The sequence below is a fragment of the Podarcis muralis genome, chromosome 2 (genome assembly GCF_964188315.1).
Source record: "Podarcis muralis chromosome 2, rPodMur119.hap1.1, whole genome shotgun sequence".
Taxonomy (NCBI): Eukaryota; Metazoa; Chordata; class Lepidosauria; order Squamata; family Lacertidae; genus Podarcis; species Podarcis muralis.
Genome location: NC_135656.1, coordinates 82,314,755 through 82,341,126, shown reverse-complemented (window position 1 = coordinate 82,341,126; position 26,372 = coordinate 82,314,755). Strand labels below are relative to the sequence as shown.

The window sequence follows — 26,372 nt, the reverse complement described above, 5'->3', positions numbered from 1 at the left end:
AAAGAGCAGGGGATAGGCTTACTCAAGGGAAGAGGAAGCCTTGCAGATTTAAGGGGGGGGGGGAGGAAGAAACTTGGAAATTGCGCAATCAGTAAGTAACACAACTGCATTTCTAGGAAAAAAATGATTGTCTGAAAAAGCATTTAGTATCATAACCTTGCAAAGTTTGACAAATATTCAGGTAATATCAGATGTTCAATGAAACAAATAGATCCTTCCTTTTTATTACCTGGTAGAGTGCAATACTTCTTTCTTATTCCACAGATTTTTGAACCAATTGGGACGGCATAATTACGTTACTCCTACCTCCTATCTTGAACTTATTGCTTCCTTCCAACAACTTTTAACTCAGAACCGAGATAATGTCATGAAAGCAAAGAAAAGATATACTAATGGCTTAGATAAACTAGCTTTCGCTGAATCTCAGGTATGTCCACTGTAACTAAGGTTGCTTACCCATGCCTGGTTTTCATGTAATGTGAAGCTGTGATTTGTTGAAGGATTGGTATAAGCTCAACACATCATCACCCTAATTACTATGTCCTTGCAGCTTTTCAGCTGCTCTGGGTAACAGCCAAACCATGCCATATTATTTCTCTGATGCTGGTCAGAAACACTGGTACTATTCTCTGCAGTGTAGTCCAGAATCCCAACTATCCAGAAGGGTGGTGAGGAGATATGGGTGGGGTACTGCAGCTTCCCAGGCTTCCCAAAACAGATTGTTGCTCATGCTTAACAAGAGCAAGAAGGAAGGGGTGAGGGTCAGGAAGTGTGGTGCAACCATAGTTGCACTAAAACAAACCACAACTTAGAGAAAACACAGCCGGTAGCCTGGTTTGTTTTGCCCTTTGTTTTCATTTATTTGTTTCTGTGTGCTCTGTGTTTCACTCCTAAAACTTGTTGATTGTGTTGAAATTAGTTTTATTCTATCTTTAGAGCATATTATATTCTGTACTCTCTTCTTTTTTTGGTAACTGTTTGGATATTTAAATGTAAACAAGTCTAAAAATCTTTCAAATGAATGAATGAATGAATCAATCAATCAATCAATCAATCAATCAATCAATCATGTTGCCTTATAATACTTTGCTTATGGCACTATCCAATGTTTGTTCAGAAGTAAGGCCCATTGCGTTCAGTGGGACTTCCCCCTAAGTATTTCTTAATGACACATTTAAATGCTTCATTTATCTTTCCCCCCATTTGCCATACTTTAAAGCAACTCATGGAAAATTGCTCTTCATTTTAGGTTGGTGAAATGAAGCAAGAATTAGTTGATTTGCAGCCTAAGTTGGAGCAGGCTAAAGTGGACAATGCAAATATGATGAAGGTAACGTTTCTGCTCCTAAAGATGTGTCAATGCTGCAGTGCACACAGTGGTCTAAATGTTGCTGGTGTAGCCTAACTGGGCATCTAGCAAAGGGCAGCTGGGGAATGTCCAGTTTGCTTTATTTCAGGCCAGTTGCAATCCAGTATGCTATTTGTTAATTAACAGGCTAGGTCTAGATTTCTACACACACATGCACTTTTATTGAAATATCAGCTGCGGCCCTTTTTGTAATAATTTCACTCTACCACACTGCACCCCAGGGAGGGTGTAACTACAAAGTGTGCCTCTAGCTGTATAATATCAGCTGACTGGAAGCAGGGCTTAGAATTTTATGTAAAGTTCTCCTTTATAACATCAATTCATCTTTTCTAAAATAATAGCTTTTCTGAATAAATTAACAAAGAAATCTGATGGAGCTCTACAGGACTATTCTACTACATGGAACATTTCATTTCATGTCTTCTTTCTTTAGATAATTGAGAAAGAATCTGCAGAAGTTGAAGCAAAAAGCAAAACTGTAAAAATAGATGAAGAGCTTGCTACAGAAAAAGCAACAGAAGCCACAGCACTGAAGAATGAATGTGAAAGTGATCTTGCAGAGGCCATTCCAGCCCTAGAGGCAGCATTGTCTGCACTTGATACATTGAAGGCAAGTTAAATAAATAGAATAAGAGCATGACCTGGAATAGCATTATTTTGATATGGATGAATTGAAGGGGAGGTCCCAAAGCTTAGCAGTAGAGTACATACTTTGCACGTAGAAGGTCCCATTTTCATTCCCTGACATTTTCAGTTCAAGGATCAGGTAGCCTGTGATTGGAAAAACCTCTCCCTAAAGCCCTGGAGAGCCATTGCCAGTCAGAGTCAAACTGCAGGTTATGTTAATCACTAGGTTTGCCCTTGAATACAAGATTTTTTTCTCCCCCACATAATCAGCATGAAGATTCCATTCTTGTTCAGGACACTGGTGTGTGGGATAGGGGACTTTAACCCTTTGGTCCCTGCTGTCCGGATCAGATATTGCCATCCAGGCCTGTTGTTTGCATGATGGTGGTGGTGGTGGTGATAGGGAAGTTCCTATCAGAGTGAATGGGGCTTTTCCCCATACAAGTCCAGGTGATTAATGTATCAGCAATTTGTAGAGTTAACTTCTTATAAAGGGTTCAGCTTAGCTTTACTCTTTTGCCTTCTCATATTTTAATATATGAAGATAAAAATGAATTAATTGGACCATGGATTTCTAAAGATTCCAGCTGCTATATGTTGACTTATAAATAAGTCACATAAATGTTATGTGTTGACTGATCATATTATTAGGTAAATCCTAGATATAGGTGAAAAATTAAACAAGAAGACTGATTTTGTTTTAATATATCATGTTTTAAAGCATTATATACTGTAATAGAAGTCAACAATCTATTTCATTCTAGCCTTCAGATATTACAATTGTGAAATCAATGAAGAATCCACCATCTGGTGTTAAACTTGTTATGGCTGCCATCTGTGTCATGAAGGACATAAAACCTGAAAAAGTTGCAGATCCTTCAGGGATTGGAGGAAAGGTAAAAAGGCTGACAGTAGAACAACAAATATCTAATTACAACATTCCTAGGATGTACAAGGGGAATATTTTTTATCTTCAAGCATAGAAGTTTTACTTCCTCATGCAGGAAGCTTCAGCTTCCATCATACTGCTCAAAATCTCATGAAAAATGTGAATTAGATTGTTAATTAATATCTGAATAGTTCTTTAGAATCTTTTGTATTTTCTTATTTTCTTTTGTGTTGAAATATTTTACATACTGCTTTAACTTTCTTTTAAAGATTTTAGACTACTGGGGACCTAGCAAAAAACTTTTGGGTGACATGAATTTTTTAAGAGATCTGAGAGAGTATGACAAGGATAACATTCCAGTAAGTTTCATATGTATGTTCTTATTTGCTAGAGAGTCAATGTGAAAGTGGTTTCTTTCCTTCCAGTTTTTTAAAATAAATTTTTAAATAAATTTTTCAGTTTCTACATCTCAAAATAAACATTTTGCATAATACCATGTAACAATTGACTTCCCTCCTTCCCCTTTCATAGTTCATTTTACTTATCTATCATTACTGCATATTTTACTATAGCCAATCTAATTGTTTCTCCATTTTACATCCTTCAAATATTTAAAATACTGTTGAATTTATCTAAATGCTACCAGCGTTTAATTGTACACAATTATTTTCTAAATATTCAGCAAAAACTTTCCACTCCTCTTTAAATAAAGATTCTTCTTGCTCTCTTATGATATAAGTTAAACCTGCTGCTTCCACAGATTCTATCATCTTAAGTTGCCAATCTTCCTTACTAGGGATCTCGCTCACTTTCCATCTTCGGGCTAGCAAAATTTGACGCCGTGGTTGCGTACATAAATAATGTGGTAAACAGTGGGTCTTCCTGGGGAAACAGCAGGGCAACTAAAAAAGCTCTTGGGAAAGATGGGACAAGCGGAAGTGTGGCTGTGCATATACTCCCTTGGTGCATGCATTAGCAGAAACTGAATTACTGGATCCTAAATATAAATTTATATTCAACTGTATGTAATGTATTTTTCATATAGGTATCTGTGATGCAGAAGATTCGTGCTGAATATCTAACTAATCCTGAGTTTGATCCCCCTAAAGTGGCTAAAGCATCCTCAGCAGCAGAAGGTTTATGTAAATGGATTATGGCAATGGAAGTTTATGACAGAGTAGCAAAGGTATGATTATTTACCTTATTTTTTCTCAACACTGAAAATTATTACATAATGCTAATTTATCCTCTAAGATACTCTCATACACATCTGATATATACTGCATCTAAATATAGTGGTTACCTGCCATGGCTAGACTTATCCTCAGTGATTTGTCTTATCCTTTTCAAGTCATAGTGTACTAACCCTAGAATGGGCTGAAAGTGTCTGAAAGATTCTACTACTGAGCAGTGGCGGAACGTAAAGAAACGCCCAGGGTGGGATATTCTCTGAGGGGAGGGATACAAAAGTGGCAAATAGACAAATGGAGGGAAACAACACACTGACCAGTTAGCTGCCAAAATCCCTTAAAATCCTGCATATGATTTTTTTGACCAGTATACATTTGCCATAATAGGCATCTGGGTGAAAAAGGCCCAAGTGCAGCATGAAATTAAAAAGCAACATTGAATTTACTTCCAGTGTAACCAGAGTTTACAGAAAATTTAAATGTAGAAGCTAGCTAAAGAAGAAAACTTAATTTTTCTTAGGACATTAGTCTTAACCAAATGCCCAGTGCATGGAAGCAAGCCATGTAACCCACTTACCTGAGAGTAAATCCCACCCAGATACACCGATTTCATGTATTTTTCTAGATTCATGTTGTATTACTTTATCACCCCTAGTAAAATTTAGTAAAATTTTATTAAATGTATCTAATAGGTGGTTGCTCCTAAGAAAGCCCGTTTAGCAGAAGCACAACAGTCGTTGGCACAAACGATGGCATTACTTAATCAGAAAAGAGCTGAACTTCAAGCGGTTGAAGACCGTTTGGAAGCATTGCAACAAACCTTTGTTGAGAAAACTGAAGAAAAAGCTCGCCTAGAATTTCAGGTGGACTTGTGTGCTAAAAAGCTGGAAAGAGCAGAAAAGCTTATCGGAGGACTTGGTGGAGAAAAATCAAGGTCAGATGAAAATAGATTCTAGCAAGAACTAGATTTAAGACACACATGTTGTATAAAATAAATTATATTTAGTAGAATACACAGAAACATTTTAAAATGAAAAAGCTAGCTTACATAAGTAAAAAATGTCCCCAAACATTATCTGTATTTCAATTGTTTAAATAACATACAACATGATTTTTAAATAAGATACAAATGCCATTTTTAATTCTTATAACAGCTCCCATGTAACTGCAATAAACGCTGATGAAATAGGCCATTTTCTTTACCTAATTTAAGATTGTGTTTCCCCCTAGGTGGTCTAATGCAGCAAATGACCTTCAAAACACATATGATAATTTGACAGGAGATGTCTTGATATCAGCGGGAGTGATAGCTTATCTGGGTGCTTTCACTTCTGGATTTCGACAAGAGTGTGCAAAAGATTGGAGCAAACTATGTAAAGTAAGATTGTGTGAAAGTAGTAGTTTTCATCCAGTGTGCCGTGGCACCCTGGGGTGCCTTGAATGATGGTCAGGAGGCCGCAGACAACACTGCCCTCTGTCCATTTTTCATTCCCTCCCTTCCTCTGATGCCCTCTCGCACCTCTGCCTCCCAAAGGCTTGCACAGCTGTTTGTTGCAGCAACCCTAGCCACAAGCTCCCCAGGCGAATGATGCCTCTGGGGCAGTGCAAAGAGGCACCTCTCTTTGAGGCAGGGAGGCAGCTCATAGACCAGGAGTGGCAGCTGCAGCTGCCCAGAGGACTCCCAAGGAGAGGGTAGAAGAGAGGAGCTGAGGGAAAACTCCACAAGAGAGGGTGTTCGAAAAAGGGTGAGAGGCTGCCAGTTCTGCAGGCAAGGGGTGACACAACTGGGCTCCTGAGCTCCACAGGGGTGCCTCAGAAAGAGTGTAGTTGGTTGAGGCAGCCCATAAAAGTTGAAAACCTCTGTGTTAAGTATTGTTATTAATCTCCAGAACAAAATCCTCTCCTAGTGCTGGCTCTTTCAGTAGATCTCATATCTACTTACAGGTCAGGGAACAGTGAAATGTATTTTGTTGATTATGGTGGGTGAGTTTCAAGTGTTTATGGGGATTTTTAAATTAATGGAATTAAATAATTATTGATGGCTTTGATAGTGTAGCACTATGGCAATTGTTACATTAATGCAAACATTTCAGCTTGCCAGGTGGAATGTCCTCTCCATCTCTTTCTTCCATGTACTGTTTTGGGGGCTTTCCCAACACCCCCTGAGTCAATTTGGGGGCGGGGAGGTAGAGGTGATGGGGGGAGAGTCCTATTGTGCTTGTAGAAGTCTATGAGCAGGCTTCTGCTAGCAGGACTTGTTAGTTGAATCTTGCCCTTTGAGTTGCATCCATTGCTAGTGCTGCTTTGAGTAGATCCATTAAAAAGAATGAGCATGACTAATTTAGGTCCATTTATTTCAGAGGGTCTACTGTAAGAAGGACTAACATTGAATACAACATAATGGGACGCATGGCCTGATCCTTTGTTTCTCACTTTGCTTGCTTGTTGATTTAGTGTTATCTGAAATGTTTGGATATACTTTTGCTAGGAATGTGATTGACAGATGGAAACAATATAAATAACTGGAGGAAAAGTCAGCAGCTTTCAAGAATGTGTGGCCAAGTTGTATGCAAGGATCCCCACTTCCTGGGCCACTCTTGTCAGTCCAGGGAAACACATTCGAGTAGGTTTCAGGAATTTTAATGTGGTTTTGTGGCTTTAGCCAAAAACAAAACAATCCCAACTCAATAAATACCCTCTAAGAGCTTATAAGCCAGAACATATTCTTAAAAGTTGGGTTGCATTCAGCTGATTCTCCATTCTTAGACATCTCTTCAGTTCAGCAGGTGTTTCTGTGAATGGAATCTGGGAAGCCCATTTTTGCATGTTCTTTCTTCCTCAGCCTCCTGTGCCCCCCCCCCAGCTGCTCCAGTGTGGTTGGAGACCCTTTGAAACATGGTGGGAGGTGATGCCAGGGAAGGCTGCAAGGGTTTTTGTGAAAATTGCCCTTTTCCTTACCATTCAGAGAAGCCACCACTAGAGCCAAGAGCCTACTATGCATAATTGGTTATAACTCATTGTAGTCACTTAGAAAAATATTTTTGTGATTGCCTGATGTGTCCTTTCCTCATTTTCTATTACTTGCCCTGCTAGAAACTGAGGTTCAGTGCAAGCCATTAACTGGTTTTATATAAATAGTTCATAAATACTTGATATTAAGGAAAAAATTATTTGTCTTTACAGGAGAAAAATATACCTTGTTCTGAGAGCTTCTCCCTGAGTAAAACACTTGGTGATCCAATAAAAATTAGAGCCTGGAATATTGCAGGTCTTCCAACAGATCAGTTTTCTATAGACAATGGTGTGATTGTCAACAACTCTAGACGTTGGTAGGTAATGCAAACCTATTATTTTGCTAAACTAAACTAAAATTAGCTTACTGCAGTAATATTTATACTTTCCATAACCCTGATTCATATTTCTAATATACTTTTTATGATGGCCAAAATTGTCCTCAAAATGATTTAAATATGTATTTGACTGCTTTTTGAGAATATAAAGTGTCAAGTACATAAAATAAAAATAATCATGACAGCCTGAATACATAGAACATAGGAAGCTGCTTTACACTGAGTCAGACGATTGGCCCATCTTGTTCAGTATTTTATACAGCAAGGAGCCTGTGGTCTTTGCTATTGGAAAGTGAATGTCCCATGTATGGATGAGCTGCCAGTCAATTTGGACCAAGGGAGAGAGCAGGAATAAGGAACTACCGGTAATGATGGAGGGTCCTTGGGCATTTGCAGCAAAATTGATTGGGGGGGGGGGGTGTTGCAAAATATTGTTATAGGTAGGTAGCCATGTTGGTCTGCCGTAGTCGAAACAAAATAAAAAATCCTTCCAGTAGCACCTTAGAGACCAACTAAGTTTGTTACTGGTATGAGCTTTCGTGTGCATGCACACTTCTTCAGATACACTGAAACAGAAGTCACCAGTCCCTTATATATAGTGAGAGGGTGGGGAGAGGTATTTCTCAGAAGGGTGGTGGGAATGGGTGATTGGCTGATAGGTGTGGTAAACCTGTTGACGACTGTTAAAGACTGCAATTGGTCTTACAGGAAAAAGCAAGGGGTGAGATGGCTAAAAATAGCTTTATCATGTATAATGAGATAAGAATCCAATGTCTCTATTCAGACCAGGTCTCTCCATGGTTTTGAGTTTGGTAATAAGTTGCAATTCAGCAACTTCTCTTTCCAGTTTGTTTCTGAAATTCTTTTGTAATAAGACAGCTACTTTGAGATCTTGTATAGAAAGTCCTGGGAGACTGAAGTGTTCTCCTACTAGTTTCTCTGTCTTGTGATTCCTGACGTCAGATTTATTGTGTTGATGACATGAAACAAAATATGGGGGAAATATATGACGTCAAACTTCATGGGGTATCTGAAGAGAGAGGCTGACTTTGATCACATTCTCCTCAGCGATGATATATGTCATAGAGAGGGTAAAAGCATTTTGTTTGCATTTCACGCAGTTTGCCTATGAATCAAAAAGGCAGAAAGGTGCATATAGCGGCAAAGCAAGTTAAATTTTGATGTAGTAGGGGAAAGCCTGAAAAACTGTGCCTATTATTTTAGCTAGTAATTTAAAACAATTGTAGGCTTTGAAGGGAAAAAGAGTTACTGACTCAAATGCCAAATCAATTTCTGAGACTGAGGAAAAAATATATTGTAAAGGTGTACCCCAGTAGTCATAAACTAGTAAATCATTCAGATTATGAATCCAGAGATTCCAGTTATATAACCATACTGTGGATTCTATTGTAAAGTTCCCTTTGAGATCCAGTTTCAAAAGCATACCACCACAAGTAGATAAATAGGTACCAATGCGGTAGGAAAGTAAATGGTGTTTCCATCTGCTCTGGCACTCATTACAAAGTCCCATGCGCCAGAAGAAGTTTAGTCATGCGGGCCACATGACCCAGAAAAGCTGTCTGCAGACAAACGCTGGCTCCCTCGGCCTGAAAGCGGAGATGACCGCCGCACCCCATAGTCAAATTCAACTGGACTTAACGGTCCAGAGGTCCTTTACCTTACCTTACCTTACCTTACTATTCTAATGTGTTTTTAAAAAGTAAATTGCTGTAGGCAGTAATTGATTATTAAGCATTCGTTCTTTTTTTAAAAAAATGAAAATCTGATATGTTGCAGGCCGTTAATGATTGATCCCCAGGGTCAAGCAAATAAATGGATAAAAAATTCCGAAAAAGAGAACAGGCTGAGTGTAATAAAATTCACAGACACAGACTACATGAGAATTCTAGAAAACTGCATTCAGTTTGGAACTCCACTTCTGCTTGAAAATGTTGGAGAAGAAATTGATCCTTCACTGGAGCCTCTGCTTCTTAAATCAACTTTTAAACAAGGTACAACAAATCATTATGATCTCCAAACTATATTGGAGTATTTCTTGGATATTTCTTGTACACTTTATTGCATTGTGTAATACTTTTCTTTTTATTCCTTAAATACTGCTCCATAGCAACAGATGAAGGTAATACAAGAAAGCATGTTTGAGTTTAGATCTTTATTTTATGAAATAGTCTGCATGCAGTGTCTTGTATAGTAATAGATTGAAATAGAAGAACCTTAATACTATTTTCTTTAAGATCGAGTTACCATACTGCATATACAATAATCAGTAATGTTTTGTGCTGGTTTGATCACTCTCTTCTGTTAAGCAGCAATTACAAAGTAAAGTGAAGAGAGCTAGAAGGACCTACCGTATTTTTCTCTCTATTACACGCAGATTTTTTCTCCTAAAAAGGAAGGGGAAATGTCTGTGCGTGTTATGGAGCGAATGGGGGGGGGGGTCCCTGGAGCCGATTAGGGGAGCGCAGGAACAAAAATCAGCAAAAATCAACCGTGCGTTGTGTCGGAGAGGGAAACCTGAAAAGAGGAAGTGGTTGCTTTCCTGCATTCTGCCTCAGGGTCTTACTGCCCACCCTCCTCTGTTTCATTGCTGTGTTTGCTCAAACGGAACAAAGAGCAGGCAAATCCCCTCCCCTCCAGGCAAGCAGAGGGGAAAGCAGAGGTCTTTCCTTCTAATTCCTCTCCGTGCTCCTCGCAGGCAGCCAGAAAACATGCAGGAGGAGAGAGAAAGCTGGCTTCGGTTTGTGGAAACTTTTGCCTTTCTTTCTTCCCTCCCGTAAAATCTCTCTCCTGCTTTCTTAGCCAGCTGCTTCTCTGCACACCGCTCTCTTGTCCCTTCTGTGTTTTTCCTTCACTCCCCACTTAAAATGTAGTTACAAAGCATGGATCCACATGGATCCTCAGGATCTTTGCATTGGGCCACCCCAAATTCACCATCAGATCACATAGCAGCCTGCCCCCCAAAAATCACACACCCACTGTTGCCTGGGGCTGCAATGGTGCAAAAACGTGGTTAAAAAGCATGGATCCACATGGATCCTCAGGATCTTTGCATTGGGCCACCCCAAATTCACCATCAGATCACATAGCAGCCTGCCCCCCAAAAATCACACACCCACTGTTGCCTGGGGCTGCAATGGTGCAAAAATGTCGTTAAAAAGCATGGATCCACATGGATCCTCAGGATCTTTGCATTGGGCCACCCCAAATTCACCATCAGATCACATAGCAGCCTGCCCCCCAAAAATCACACACCCACTGTTGCCTGGGGCTGCAATGGTGCAAAAATGTGGTTAAAAAGCATGGATCCACATGGATCCTCAGGATCTTTGCATTGGGCCACCCCAAATTCACCATCAGATCACATGTCTGTGGCCACAGCATGAAGCACAAAAATGATACATCCACTGTTTCATTCAGAATTTTTCCCCTTGTTTTCCTCCTCTAAAAACGATGTGCGTGTTATGGTCAGGTGCGTGTTATAGAGCGAAAAATGCGGTATTTTAAAGAAGGACCAAACTTAATTTCCTTAAACAGTTGTATAAAGGATAATATTTTGGCAGGTGCAGATATTCTTGTCATACACTCTGCTAGTTTTAAATAAAAATAAGAAGCCTCACTCTTTCGCCAGTGACTCAGCTCAGTCACAAATTTGGGTTCTCCTGAATGCATACAAAGTAAATTATACCAGTTTTAAAACGTCTAAGAGGGAAACATTTGCTTAATGCCACCAAAATACACACTAATAGCAGTAAGGAAGTAGTTTTCTTCCTCTTCCCTGCTGTTGCACCAATGAAGGCTGCAGCCTGGCCATGTGAGAAGTAAAAATATATGCATCTTTCTGTTTAATTCTGGTGCTGCAGAAGAGTCCATAGAGAAAAACAGTTTTGTTGTTGCAGTATCAAGGACAACGCCTAATGAGCCTACTTGCTCCAACAAAGGTTGGAAGCACACTGACTTCTTCTGAGGCTCTTCCTCTAGTCCATCTCTGCAAGGCTCTGTCTCCTCATGGAGAACTATTATTTTAAAGTGCCAACCCTCTCATCTGAAGAAAGGCATTTCTGCATTCCAGGGCCTCCCACCTGGCATGCTCCTGGGCTGGAGAGGCATTGTAGAAGGCATTCAGTTCCTCAGACCCAAGAGAAGGTGTCTATGAGGGTTTCTGGCTGTGGTTCTAGAGACCATAGTGCTGTAAGAGTTGGTTCAGTGGTCTTCTGCCTGCCAGTCTCAGGTTCAGTGTGACCTGATTACCAGCCTTAGGTAGAGCAAGGAACCTGGTCTGGCTCCTTAACAGCACTGTAGCCTCCAGCTAGGTGTTCTTGTCACTGCTGACAATTTCTCTTGAAGCAGGAAAGTAGGCAGATTTTAGACACCTAGGTCCCATTAACTGTTCAAGTCACCCAGCCACAGGAACATGACTTGAATTCATGTTGAGACTTGGAGAAATCAAATGGATTCTCTTTAGTTTTAGCTCCCTTGAATTAAAATAAACATCAGACTTGTCTGAAAGCAATGCAGAATGCTGCCTAGCTCCTCTGCATTTCTCCACTGCACAATTCGGATGTTATTCTGCAATTGGGAAAGCTTGATTGCAGAATATATATTTTTTGTACATAGGAAAAACAATAGGGTACAAATAAATTATTATTATTATTATTATTATTATTACTAAATATGTTTGTCTCTTCAACTCCAGGGGGCATGGATTGCATTCGGCTTGGTGAAACAATTATTGAATATTCCTTTGATTTCAAATTTTATATTACCACCAAATTAAGAAATCCACATTATTTGCCTGAACTAGCTACCAAGGTTTCTTTACTGAACTTCATGATTACCCCAGAAGGACTTGAAGATCAGCTTCTAGGCATTGTTGTAGCAAAGGAAAGGTAAATGTTCATATTCTCCACAGGGCGTTTTTGTAGGGTGGTAGGTGATGGGCTTCAATGTGGAGTGTGGCTCCTCCCTGTGCAACCAGCATAGTATGTAATATTTGATATATATCCTTCTTTTAGACCAGAATTAGAGGAGGAACGGAATGCTCTTATTCTCCAGTCAGCCAGCAATAAAAAACAACTAAAAGATATAGAAAATAAGATTTTAGAAACATTGCAGTCTTCTGAAGGGAATATTTTAGAAGATGAAAGTGCCATAACGATTTTGGACTCTGCCAAACTAATGTCTAATGAAATTACAAAGAAACAGCAGGTAAGCAACTTCAGGGTTCGTGAGTGATTGTTGTATTAAATGAATGGTGCACTTTTGTGAAGTTATCCAAGCTCAGGCTTGGAACCTGTAAAACCAAGAACATAGAAAGCTGCCTTATCCCAAATCAGACCAATGGGCCAACCTCTCCGCATACAAAGCAGCTGCTCTAATACAGAGCATTTCTCTGTCTCAAAAGTAGCTTTAATAGGTTGCTGATGACCAGAATGGGACCCATCCCTGGTGTGGTCTGCAGTTACTGTATTGTGAACATAAATTTATTTACCTTTAGTTTACATGGGTAGAGCTGGTAGGGAGGTAGGCAGGTTTGTAGAAATTTCCTTTTTAGATAAGTGCAACGACTGATACTGCTTGGTGAATCAAAAAAAACTGAGGGGACTGCGCCTGCCTCCCAGAGTTCTTTGATCTCCTGCCTCTGTCACGAGCCCCAAGCCTCTTCAACTTAGATCAAAATCTGAGTGGGAGAAAATACCCCCCTCATGCATCTCTGTGCCCTTCCTCATCCCTAAGCATTATCACAGCCCCCAGGACTCTCAAATCACACTCCTTCCTTCCATTAATATTAGTGGTGGCTGAACAAACATAGGAACAGGAGATACTAAAAAAAGAGGAACTTTTTCACTCTGCTTCTGTCGTTCTATTGCCCTGGCTAACAGCATGATCGAGTGCAGAGAATTACTGGAACTACTACTCAGAACTTGTAGGAGTCGTTTTGAAAACTACAGTTCCCATATTCTCCTTACCCTGTAACACTATTAGCAAGGGCAGTGGAGGAGTGTGAAGGAGGCAGCCTCACCTGTTGTCATTTCTGCTCTCATGCTGCTGATGTAAATAATGCAAAGCAGGGGTGGGAGACCTCAGTCTTGGGGTCAAAATAGCATGCAGAAATACATTATACTAGGCAAACTTGCTTGGCAAAAGTGTTTATACTAGAAGAAATTCACACAAAAATGCTGATAAAATTTTCATGATCTTTTAAAAATTGAGAGCTGGTGTAGAAATGTGGAGAACTGAACTTAAGATTGGCAAAGTGAGAAACACAGAGAAACTGAAATTGACAGGTTTACCCATCCATAGGTGCTTGTGTGTGTGTTTGAAAACCTCTGGCTTTGTCATAGCTGGAGTGACTGTGCAAAGACAAGAGTCACATCCATTGCTCAACATGTGTTTGCATCTCATCCCACCCTCCATGTTATGTGTCCCCTGAAAGTTTGCCCACAATGGAATATAACCCTCAGGGTGAAAACATTTTCCTTCCCTGTAAAGGATCTGGTTCCTCTGATCCCTGATTCCAGGTGTCCTTCATTCACATCAATATGCTTTGCATGGATACATGGACTCTATCCCACAGTGGGAGTCGGATCATAGGACTTGCTGCACAAGCCATGACATTATACGGACATCGCACGGACCATTGCTGTATGAAAATATAATGAGAAAAAGGTTTAGGGCCAGCCTTCTACAATGTTGTTTATTGAAAACACGGGGAAGTGCCATATCATGTGCTACATTTGGACATCATTTTCTTAGTTTCTACTAATAAATATATTCTCTTTAGATTGCAGAAAAAACTGAAATTAAAATAGCACAGTCTCGAGAAGGCTACAGACCCATTGCAAAGCATTCATCTGTACTGTTCTTTAGTATTGCTGATCTGGCTAATATTGATCCTATGTACCAGTATTCTCTCAGTTGGTTTGTAAATCTTTACATCAACTCTATTCATGACAGGTGAGCAGTTACTAACTTTAGTTCTTTAATTCCTGTTGTGTTTTGAAATACTGAAGCCAATTTTTAAGCACATGTACCATATTATTCCATGTATAACATGCCCCCATGTATAAGACAACCCCTATTTTTTTGGACCGAAACCAATTTCTTGGGGGGTGGGGGATGCCGAAAGTTTATTTATTTATTTAGATCAACATTTTAAATTGAATATACATATATGTCCTTTCTTTTCTATTTTTAGCAACAAGTCTAAAATCTTGGAAAAAAGGCTGCGATATCTGAATGACCATTTCACATACAACTTGTATTGCAACGTTTGCCGTTCCCTGTTTGAGAAGGATAAGCTGCTGTTTTCATTTTTATTGTGCTGTAATCTTCTAATGTAAGAGGCTCTGTTTCCTGGAATCTTTTGATTAACTAGTAATACATTGATTTCTTTAGGCAGGAGCATCTTAAAAACAAGACAAGCAGCAGTTGTCTTCCAAGCACCAGTGTTTTTGCTCTGGCAAATTATTGGAGCCACGGAGCCTGAGGAACCTGCTTCCACCACAACTAATGAAGTAGGGGGTGTAATTGGACTGTGCAGATTAGCCACTCTAGCTATTTTGTCAGATTGTCTCATTTCTCAATTCTTTGCCTCTTTTCTGTCCACACGTTTCCTTTCATTTTTCCATAGACCCTTTCACTGCTTCAGTCTTGGAGGGTGCTTGACTGTTGAATTGGACAGGGGTGTTCCAGCTTGTAATTCCACCACTGGATCCTATTGGTGAAATTGCACGAGTGCTTCCCCCAGTCCCTGTACAACCCAACTAAGCTACACAAGAGCATTAGTAAGTGTAGGTAGGAGTGAATAAAAGCAGACGGAGGCATGCTTTCCAGAGAACCACTGACTGTCAGAAAATGTGTAGTAAGTTTGTTACAAGTGGGACATGAGCTCTGACCCAGTTGCCCAGAATAGCATGTCATTTTAACTGCAGGAGCAAAAGTTTATAAATCAATACATTAACATTATTCTGTGATATTTTTTTTAAAGAAAATATTATGTCGCATAATTGCATTTCAAACTAGAATAATGATGTAGATTTAAAACAACATTGTTTTTTAAAATAGGGCTAAAAAAGAAATAGAGCACCAAGAATTTATGTTCTTATTAACTGGAGGAGTTGGCCTCAAGAGCAAACACAAGAATCCAGATCCATCTTGGATACAAGATAAAAGCTGGGATGAACTCTGCCGTGCAAGTGATATGACTGCTTTTAAAGGACTACGGTAAAACAGAAAATCTGCTGTAACATTACTAGTTTTGTTTCCTTGAGGTACAAGCCCTCTTCAATAAATGTAGAGGGGGGGGAATGAGTGCTAGGATGTGGCTTTCCTATAGTCAAGGTCAGTATAAGGTGACCTTAGAGCCCCTCTCCAGCAAATACCAAGTAGTGGACTTCTGCACCCTGCCCTGGGCCCCACCCCATATACCGTATTTTCCCATGTATAAGACTAGGTTTTCCCCCTAAAAAATAATGTCCAGAATTTGGGGGCGTCTTACACACGGATAGATCTCCCCCCATTTTCTTAAATCGGAGTCCCCCAAAATAGAGGGCGTCTTATACGTGGGGGTGTCTTATAGACAGCAAAATACAGTACATACTGTTAGTGCAGTAGTGATATTGCCATTGCAATCCCCCTGCCCTATAGAGCACCTAAATTCAATGAAGCAAGACATGACAACTGATACATGGCAACAACTTCATTGGCTACAGATGTAAGAGGTTTGACATAGGTAGAACCACCCACTTCTGGCCTGCCTGCTGCCCAACAAGCATGATGATAGGACTTCTGGCACCACAGCAGCAATCTGTGCTGGGTGCCTTAGAGCAATTTTGAAGCTACCACGGGGCCCCACGCTCCTTGTGGGTCGCCCGCAAGCACCATGAGCTCTAGAAAAGGTTGACATCTGGAAGAGCTCTTACTAAGTGGAAAGCTGAAGTCTAAGCATTTTTAGTTTACACTTTCTGTAGGAGTCATATAGCTGAAGAACTCAAAGAATGGCGTAAAATCTATGACAGTAAAGAACCCCAAAATGTTCCCTTACCAAAACCATGGAATACAAACCTGAATGAAATAAAGAAGATGATTGTTCTTCGATGCCTGAGACCTGACAAGGTAAAATACATGAACGTAATTTCAAAAATGAAATAAAACAAATGCATTCTTGGTTTCTTTAAGGCTATTTCAAATATTCAGATCAATTTAATATTAGTTTCTTTAGGAAGATTGCTCTTAAGCTATGAGCTGAGACTACCTATGTGTGTATTACAGTCATTGACTACAAGATTTAGATTTCTATTTCTTCAAAGTCCCTAAATAGTTACCATTTAGTGGTCCTAGATGAAACAAGCTAGATTTTATGTTTTTTGCAACAAAATCCTATTTTATGCTGAAGATTTCATTTAAAACAGATTTCACCTGCTATAACCACCTTTGTGACTGACAAACTTGGAAAGAAATTTGTTGAGCCACCACCATTTGACCTAACAAAAAGCTACTTAGATTCAAATTCTACAATCCCACTCATCTTTGTTCTGTCTCCTGGAGCAGATCCTATGGCCAGTAAGTTAAATTTTGTGGTGCATTTTTCTTTTGAATCAGTCTTCCAGTTAAGGCTCTTATTCATCATGTGTCTCTGAAAGATTAATTTGAAACTGTGTATATTTTAAAATCAATAAAAATTACTTAATTTTTTTTACACAAATCTGATTGTTAGTCATCTGCATTGATAAGTGAAAATGAAATGATCCAAATAGCTTCAGTTTAGCATTTTGTACTCTGCCTTTTCCAATTAACACAGAATAAAATATGACACCTTTCATGACAGGTCTTCTGAAATTTGCAAATGACAAAAATATGATTGGAAACAAGTTTCAGTCCATATCTCTGGGACAGGGACAAGGACCAATAGCGGCAAAAATGATTAGATCAGGAATGGAGGAAGGGACTTGGGTTTGCTTACAAAACTGCCACCTTGCTGTCTCCTGGATGCCAATGCTAGAGAAAATCTGTGAAGAGTTCAGTGCTGAAACTTGCAATGGCACTTTCAGACTCTGGCTGACTAGTTATCCATCACCCAAGGTAATTTTTATTTCCCAAGGATCCATTAATGAGAGATGTAACAACCTATAAAATCATGTTATAGGTTTTCTATGAGTGTCAAACTGTCCCATGGGTCTTCATTTCCACCTGGTGTCCAAGGCAGGAAATGCATGAGAGTGGAAGAATTTGCAGCTACTTTCTTTCCTCACTTAGTCCATCTCCTGCCTTCATCTGCTTTGTCCTATGACCTCTTTGTCCTGTGACCTTGGCTCCTCTTGTTTGACGATTTGTGTGAGTGTCTTGTCAACTGCGTACTTATAAAACAATTTTATATTCTGTACTAAATAAGAGGTGCGTAATCTGTAAATGATCATGCCTTTTGCTAAGTTTTTTAGCCCTTCCTTTTTTAAAGAGAAGGATTCTCTAACACCACCATCTGAGTCAGTGTGTCTACTTTGAATAGGACTAGCATTGAATACCACCCTTTGATACACAGGATGAATATATTCATGTTGCTTTTATTAAATTCTCTTATCAAGGCCTGTTGTTATGTAACAATCAGAGGTTGAAAGGGGAAGCTTGGGAAGTCCATTTAAAGCCCCGCCCTTTCCCAACCTCACCCTTTCCCATTTGGGGCATCACTTCTACATGATAGCCTCCTGGGCCAAACTGGGAGGCCCCGTAGACCAGGTTTAGTCTGGGGGGCAGAGTTTCCCTGTCCCCTGGTGTACTTGAAAGTTCTCAATTGTTTGTTTGCAGCTGCAGCTTTATCTGCCACACACATCTGATACTGTCTGTATGCAGCCTTGTGTCCACAAGGCAGTCCTATTTTGTCCCTTGATCTGAAGATCCCTTGTGCCTGAGATATCAGGACACAAAAAGAATAGGAATATTAATTATATGACAATATATTACATTCTTGTTTTGAACCACTTTCTATACCAAATAATTGAACAGAAATCATAAATAAGAATGGAAATCTCCTAATGCGGTGCTGTTGCCATACTTGTTTTTCCTAGTTTCCAGTAACCATTTTACAGAATGGTGTTAAGATGACAAACGAGCCTCCTACAGGCCTTCGGTTAAACCTGCTTCAGTCCTACGTCTCCGATCCTCTTTCTGATCCTGCCTTTTTTGCTGGGTGCCCTGGAAAGGAACAGGTAAATTTTCTCTCGGAAGTTGTTAACATGTTAACTATCCACAAAGCTTTTTGGTTGTTTTGCTTGCTCAAGATTGTGGTCTTCAGTATGACCTTTAACTTTAAGATTTAAAGTACAGCAGGGTTGCATCTTTCGTGAGAGTTACATTTGAGGGGATTGTGCATAAAGCTGAAACCCTGTACTGTACTGTACAGTTGTACCTCGGAAGTCGAACGCCTTGCAAGTTAAACGTTTTGGCTCCCAAATGCCACAAACCCAGAAGTGAGTGTTCAGGTTTGCAAACGTTCTTTGGAACCCAAACGTCCAACACGGCTTCCGTGGCTTCTAATTGGCTGCAGGAGCTTCCTGCAGCCAATTGGAAGCCGCGCCTTGGTTTCCAAATGTTTTGGAAGTCGAATAGACTTCCGGAACAGATTCCGTTCGACTTCCGAGGTATGACTGTATACTCAAAATAATGCTGGAACTTCCCCCACGCAACCATCCCTACCTTTCGGAAGCCAGCACATTGAGCAGGCCTTGCTTAGGGGGCTCTGAGAGGCTCCTGCATGATCTCGTGGGAGCCTCCCAAAACCCACAAGAGACCTTCCCAGATTCCAATAAGCAAGTCTGAAAGCTGATTCCAGCCCTGGGAAAGAGCATTTAAGACTTGTGTGCATTTATTTTGTGCAATGTCAGTTGGCCAGTTGCCAAGCACGTGAAGCTGTGTGCAAGTTGCAAGTCAACTGTACAGTATAGACCTATATTTTGCATGGATGTATGGTGCCTGTATTCACCATAGTTTGTTTTACAATAGCTTCTGTCCACGTATTTTCTATCATCTACCTGTTAGCATGCATTCTCCCTCTGCTAGACAAATAATTTGTAGGATTTCCATTCAGCTGCCTTCTACTTAGAAAATTAGGAGGAGGCCTATCTCATTCTTCTTTCAAATAGATCAGGGCAGCAATAATACCACCATCCCATTTTATTATTGCTGAATATAGTGCAAAATACTAATTGCAATAGAGAAAAATAAACTTTCTTTTTGAGTATCTGTGGAGAAATAGAACTTTCAGCCATGTTGCATTGTGTAGTACAATGGTTGATTTCTCCTTTAAAAGCTTTCCTGCATAGGAGAGTCAAAAATTGAAAGTTAAAAGTTAAAGGGGATGTTCTGCCCAGGAAATTATGCTCAGGGGAGGGTCAAAGGAACTCTAGGAACTTGGAAATGGAGGAGACATAGGCAATTGAAGTTCTGTAGGTTAAATGATGTTTAGTGGATGTAGCCAGAGAAGAATAAAGATATCCACTTAGGTATGGACTTACTGACTGCAATGGGACTCCTGAGATGTATCCGTATCATTCAGGATAATGAGTGATATCATTTAGCATATTAGAGTTGCTGTATTTAAAACAAAAGTTGTTGAGCTATCTAAAAAAAGAGAGAGAGAGAGGAGTTTTTGAGCTATTTTAAAGGAAAATTGCTGACACTGCTGACATGGGTTGCCATACATCCAGATTTCCCTAGACATTTCAGCAATTTCTGCCCAGACACTGTTCCTGACAGCAGATTTTCGGCTGTGTCTGGGAAATTTTGGATGTATGGCAACCCTAGAGTATATAAATTTATCCTAATATATCTAGTAATATACATGTATATAGATTGTAGATTGATATACTTTTTTCAGCTTTGGTTACATTGTCCTATTTCCATTTGTTTTTATTTCCTAAAGCGATGGGAGAAACTGCTCTTTGGAGTCTGTTTTTTTCATGCTCTTGTTCAGGAGAGGAAGAAATTTGGGCCTCTTGGATGGAATATTCCATATGGATTTAATGAATCAGACTTGCGTATCAGTGTAAGACAGCTTCAGGTAAAGATATTTATTCCTTCTGCAGCTCATCTAGGGCCTTGGTAAAGAATCATAAATAGATTTCACTTGTGCATTAGGGTCCCAATGTTGGTACAAGTATTCATCCTTCCTTTTGCATGAGTACCAAGACTTGTTGTCAACAGCAATTTGGTGATGTCTGGGAAGTTCTGTGTAACACAGCTCCACTGTGTAAAGGAATTTGAGGTGGTTTGTGCAAAAAAGGGGGAGAATGGGTGGCAGTTGTTCTTTATGAAAGATCCTGAGGGATCTCAAAAAACAATACCAGAGCCAGTGTTAGCTAGAACAGTGTTCAAGATTTGCTTGCTTGCTTGCTTGCTTGCTTGCTTGCTTGCTTGCTTGCTTGCTTGTTTGTTAAAAAACACAGGTCTGTAAGTACACTTGCCAAATAATAGGATGTTGCTTAATCTGTAGCTGCAGACTATAGTTTCTGTATGCTGAAACAAGCCTTTAGCAGTTGGCTAATCAGCAGTTAGATATGCTGTGTTAAAGTTATTCAAATACTAGATTCTGATCAAAGAGTTCATATATGATTTATGCACCTTTTCATCATGCAAACCATCCGTAAATTAGAGCAAATAAGAATGTAAGGTATTATGTCATGTATAGCCTGGATGCTTATAACAGTAATTTCAAAAGCTCCCTATGCCACTTCATTCATATGTTCAGCAATGGTTATTTAAATAAACTAATTGAATTATTTTGAAAATCTAAATTCAATGTGGTTTACAAAATTTATATATTATATGTAGGGTTTCATCCAATGCTAGACCTACTTAAAAATTGAAATTAATGAACAGGTTTAACTTGGGACCACTCACTTCAGTGGATCTGCTCTGAGCAGAACTAGCATTGGATATAACCAGTGATATTGATAAAATGTGATATGCATAGAATGCTTTCAGTTGAATAAATTCATCGATATTGCCCAAACTTTGCTTATCTGTTGTATTGTGAGCAAGCCATATCAAAGTGCAAAGTTGTTTAAACCCACTATTTTATTTCCAATTTCAGTTATTTATAAATGAATATGAACATGTTCCATTTGAAGCAATATCTTACCTTACGGGTGAATGCAACTATGGAGGGCGAGTGACAGATGATTGGGACAGACGCCTACTACTAACTATGCTTGCTGACTTTTACAACCCAGAAATAGTTGAAAATCCTCAGTATTTATTTTCTCCTAGTGGCAATTACTATGCCCCACCGCGAGGTACCTATGATGACTACATTGAATTTATTAAGGTACTGTCTTGTTTCTCTGTACTTGGGTCATATACCAACTTTACTTAAAATAGGGGAAGGGAATGAGACTTGTGGGACAGATCTTTATCTCCCAAACCCCTGCAGACCAAATTTAAGGTCACACTGATGTTAGGTGAGGTGACACTTTGAAGCCTCAACAATTGCCTTATCCTTGCGACTTCAAAGTGCTGTGCATGTCTCTGTGCAAGGAGTCTGGTGTAGCCTTTTGAAGCCCTGATGCTCAGTTGATCTTTGGTACTTCAGAATCCTGGTCAATCAGCTGATCATTGGAGCTTCAGAAGACAAGTGTGTGTGGTCTTTGAAATTCTGCAAGGGGCTTCTGAATCCCTATTAGCTGATGGGCAGCACTACAGAAACCCCTTTTGGCCCAGCTCAGCCGACATTTAACTACCCACAACTGATATATGACATCAGGTGATTGTCAGGTGAGTGTGGATTGGTCACAATGACTTAGTGAGCCAAATGGGGAGGTCTGGCAGGCCTAACTAAGCCCCCAGTCTTGATGTTCCCTGTCCTTGACTTAAAGGGACTCTTTCTGAAATACTTAGTAGCCATCCAGTCTATAATGAACTTCATGTGGTTTGTCCTAGAATCTCCCTTTCAGTCAGCAGCCAGAAGTGTTTGGATTGCATGATAATGTAGATATCTCAAAGGATCTCCAGCAAACAAAAATCCTCTTTGAATCTCTGATCCTGACACAAGGAGGAAGCCATCAAGGAGGGTCTTCAGGTGGTGGTGACACTGCTTTGTATGAAATTGCAGATGACATCCTGAGCAAGGTATTTAGTCTTTCCTAGAGAAATTTCATGCTCTACACGCACAGGCCCTTCCTTACACAATGAGTTTTCTTTGCAGAAGGGGGAGACTTTGTGATATATTTTGTATTGGTACCAATGCTGAAATTGATCATGCGTTTTAGGAGTACTGAAGCAAGCACATAGTACGAGGTTCATAGCAAGATCAGTTTCATCCTTCAACTCTATAACTTCAGAAAAGTGCTGCTTTTCTGTTTCAGTCACCATCAAGCTTCAGCCCCACACTGGAACCTGGTTAGGATTCCTGAAACCACCACATGTTCATTGTGTTCATATTGCCCCATCAACAATGAGACTTAAAAAGAGTAAAACGACAGCATTAGTCACAGCAATATTAATCTGTGCCTCACTGGCTCATTCGCCTGTGTTGCTTGTTTGTGTATTTGCACTACATATGTCAAAAAGTCAGTTGTAAATGTCACAAGAACCGTTTACATATGAGTGGGCATATCACTTTGCCATTTCAGACAGCAACAGTTTACCCACAAACAAGTGGCAAGCCTAAAGAGGGTACTTCCTTTGCAGTGTCTGTCCAAACATTGTAAGGGACATTGTATGAAAGTTAATTTATTTCACAAAGAAATAGATTTCCTTAGAACAAAACCAAAGAGGAGCCCTACTCAAACACATGGGTTGGGGTTCAGATGCAAACTGCACTACCTATTACTATTGTGGCCTAGGAGATTACCTTAGGAAAACAACTGGTATAGACATAGCCAGCTTTACCAGGTCTGAGCCAGTTAAATATTCCTGTTAATACTTTTTTCATTGCAAAGTTCGAACTAGTGAAGATTCATTTGGTAATGATTTATTGAGTTGCGCTGTGGTCCCTAAAAAGCCACCTTCAGTTCCCATCTGAATTATATGACAGCACAGAATTATCTAGAAAGCACACAAAGAGGTAATGGTGATATTGTTGGCAATAAGAATTTGACCATCATTCATTCAGCATGAGCTTTCATGTCAATTTATTATGTTATCACAGAATTAATAAATGAAAACCTATTTACCTATTTACATTTGTCAAAATGGAAACAAATATGTCAACATTTCTAGCTTCCAAGTGATTATGATATTGAAGCTGCACTTCTCAAGTATCCTGTGAGATATGAAGAAAGTATGAACACTGTGCTAGTACAAGAAATGGAGCGCTTTAACAAGTAAGGGGAATTATTTTCTATACTTATATTTTACAGCATTATTTTTTTTAATATATTAAACTCCCATGGATTTCATTAATCCATGTAAGCTTACACTAGAAACAGTTGATTTTGTAGTACAGCCATCATAACATTGTAGTATCATTTTTGAAATTAGTGGATACAACATTTGCAGGCCATTTATAACTGGTAATTTTAGTGATATGTCTGTGTTTGTGTTTCTGCATATTTAGTTTAATACGAACCATACGTACAACTTTGGTGAACTTGAAGAAAGCCATTAAGGGACTGGTTGTGATGGATTCTGAACTGGAAGCTCTTTGTGGCAGTCTCCTTGTTGGAAAAGTTGCTGAGAACTGGGCTAAGCGTTCATACCCAAGTCTGAAACCACTGGGAAGTTATATCCTTGATTTCCTAGAAAGGCTGAAATTCTTACAGGTAAAGCAAGAAGTATTGTGTTACTAAATACTGTAAATTTCTAATAGATGAATTAGTTTAATAAGAAATAATCATAACATTTGGAATGTATTTTGGGAATCTTGTCAGTAAAGGAGTTTTTTACCAGCATAATTTACTTACATGTTTGTAAAATATGATACATCTATAGCCAGTATGTTAATCTCCTCTTCTTCTTCTAAGGAATGGTATGAATCTGGAAAGCCCTGTGTCTTTTGGCTGTCAGGGTTCTTCTTCACGCAAGCATTTTTAACTGGAGCGATGCAGAACTATGCGCGAAAATACACTGTTCCTATTGATCTACTTGGATATGAATTTCAGGTATAACAAGCTGCTTAAGCCACATTTTTCAGATTGGATACAGCTTGCTACTAATCTTTGGTGTTCATACGCTGTAAAGGGTTTTATACCTGTTCCTCTTTTGTTGTGTGAAGTCAAGCACAAGTAATATAGCTGACACAGATCCAAAGAAATATAGTAATATAGCTGACACAGATCCAAAGAAAACTAATTTCACATGCCCAAGGGGACTTTGGCTTATATTTCTCAAGCAGTTGCCAGGCCAAGTGGTCTACAACTTTTGAAGTTAAGGGGACTTTCAGAACCAATTGTGCTTACTTCCATACTAGAGCCCTTTAATGCTGTTATAGGAGGTTGCTTTTCCATAATTGCCGTATTTTTCGTCCCATAGGACGCTCCGTCCCATAGGACGCACCTAGTTTTTTGGGGGGGAAATAAAGGGGGGGAAATTTCCTTTATCCTGATTCAGGAATCAGATCCTCCCTGTGCCCTAGTGCACACTTTTGTCTCTCAATGCAGTCAATGCCTGTATAGCAAAATTTGTTTTAAAAGAGGTATAAATTGCAAGACTGTTTGGGGCGAGTAAGATGCCACTCTTTCAGCCATTGTCAACAAGAAGCAGGAGATGGGTAGGGCCTGCAAATAGGAAATTTTAAATTAAAGGCATAGGAGCACTGAAAAGCCCCTCATGCTTTGGCTGTCTGTGTTGGAAAGTTTGGTGCCAAAATAGTGTTTCTAACACCACCATCAATACCACAAACCATTTGAAAAAACAAAGCAGGATAAAAAAAAATGGAACTGCAACTTTATTTATTCTTTGAAAATGTATTTCTGTTTTGTTTAGGTTATTCCTAAGGACACTTCTAAAGTTGCTCCAGAAGATGGTGTTTATATTCATGGATTGTTTTTAGATGGAGCCCGCTGGGACAGAAAGAAGTTAGTAATTCAGTAAATGTGCAGTTAATTGGCATGTGTTAAAGTGCTTTCCCATGTCCTTCATGCATGCTAATATTTAATTTCTTTTAATATCTTGACATATTTTTAATATTGAAATAATATTTTAAGACTACAGTACTTTCCTCTATCAAATTAGATTGAAAAACAATATGAATGTATTTGTTCTAGCCATCGAAACACTTTTTATAAATATAGTCATGTATTATTTGCTATATTGATTTGAAGACAAACTTCTGCTTGAAATATTTGAAAACATTCTCAACAACAGTAGTATTCCTACAGCATGTTACAATATCAAATCATGATTTTAAGTTATTTTTAAAATGGCAGAGGGTGTCCTTTTTCAGCCTGAGCACCAGATGGCAGAACTGTCCTATCCTCTATGGGCCACTTTTCAGTGGTGGGTGGGGCCACTCACTTGTCTGTTGAGTGATGTCAATATTATGATTTTTTTATTATTAGATTTATATCCCATCATTCCTCCAATGAGCTTAAGGCAGCATACATATTCCCCTCTTTCCCTGTGAAGTAGGCTAGGCTGAGAGACAATGACTGGCCCAAGGTTACCCAGTATGGATCATTGGTACATAGGGATATGAACCCTGGTGTCCCAGGTTGTAATCCAGCATTTTAACTGCTACACAAGGGCTTGCTGTCGGTGATGATCAGCTCATTGGCAATGACAGCAAGCTCTCCTTTGTCCATCTGCAGATGCAGCCAAGCATCTAGCAAAACTGTCTCCAGAAGAAAAATGTCTTTTTGTAGGTTAGGGCCAGCCCAAGACATTTTGACAGCTGAAGTAAACCACAAAATGGCACCACCACCCTTCCACTGGCCAAGAAGGGATGAGTGAAGATCTCAATCAGGAACAAGGAGGGGAGTAAAAATCTACATTGGGAT

At 39.4% G+C, this 26,372-nt stretch overlaps 1 protein-coding gene across 1 annotated transcript in view; it reads left to right on the top strand.

Moving 5' to 3' along the window:
- DNAH12 (dynein axonemal heavy chain 12) overlaps positions 1 to 26,372 on the top strand; it is a 93,602-nt gene that overhangs the window by 63,431 nt on the left and 3,799 nt on the right. The window contains exons 47-72 of the mRNA XM_028719107.2: positions 265 to 427; positions 1,250 to 1,330; positions 1,803 to 1,979; positions 2,761 to 2,892; positions 3,155 to 3,244; positions 3,931 to 4,071; positions 4,768 to 5,009; positions 5,306 to 5,453; positions 7,259 to 7,404; positions 9,223 to 9,437; positions 12,140 to 12,332; positions 12,459 to 12,651; positions 14,228 to 14,400; positions 14,642 to 14,782; positions 15,511 to 15,669; positions 16,416 to 16,560; positions 16,857 to 17,007; positions 17,273 to 17,526; positions 18,507 to 18,647; positions 20,360 to 20,497; positions 21,530 to 21,763; positions 22,375 to 22,563; positions 23,656 to 23,759; positions 23,993 to 24,197; positions 24,399 to 24,536; positions 25,360 to 25,451. Of these exons, the coding sequence (XP_028574940.2) occupies positions 265 to 427; positions 1,250 to 1,330; positions 1,803 to 1,979; positions 2,761 to 2,892; positions 3,155 to 3,244; positions 3,931 to 4,071; positions 4,768 to 5,009; positions 5,306 to 5,453; positions 7,259 to 7,404; positions 9,223 to 9,437; positions 12,140 to 12,332; positions 12,459 to 12,651; positions 14,228 to 14,400; positions 14,642 to 14,782; positions 15,511 to 15,669; positions 16,416 to 16,560; positions 16,857 to 17,007; positions 17,273 to 17,526; positions 18,507 to 18,647; positions 20,360 to 20,497; positions 21,530 to 21,763; positions 22,375 to 22,563; positions 23,656 to 23,759; positions 23,993 to 24,197; positions 24,399 to 24,536; positions 25,360 to 25,451 (4,185 nt within the window). The remainder of the gene's footprint in view (positions 1 to 264; positions 428 to 1,249; positions 1,331 to 1,802; positions 1,980 to 2,760; positions 2,893 to 3,154; positions 3,245 to 3,930; positions 4,072 to 4,767; positions 5,010 to 5,305; positions 5,454 to 7,258; positions 7,405 to 9,222; positions 9,438 to 12,139; positions 12,333 to 12,458; positions 12,652 to 14,227; positions 14,401 to 14,641; positions 14,783 to 15,510; positions 15,670 to 16,415; positions 16,561 to 16,856; positions 17,008 to 17,272; positions 17,527 to 18,506; positions 18,648 to 20,359; positions 20,498 to 21,529; positions 21,764 to 22,374; positions 22,564 to 23,655; positions 23,760 to 23,992; positions 24,198 to 24,398; positions 24,537 to 25,359; positions 25,452 to 26,372) is intronic.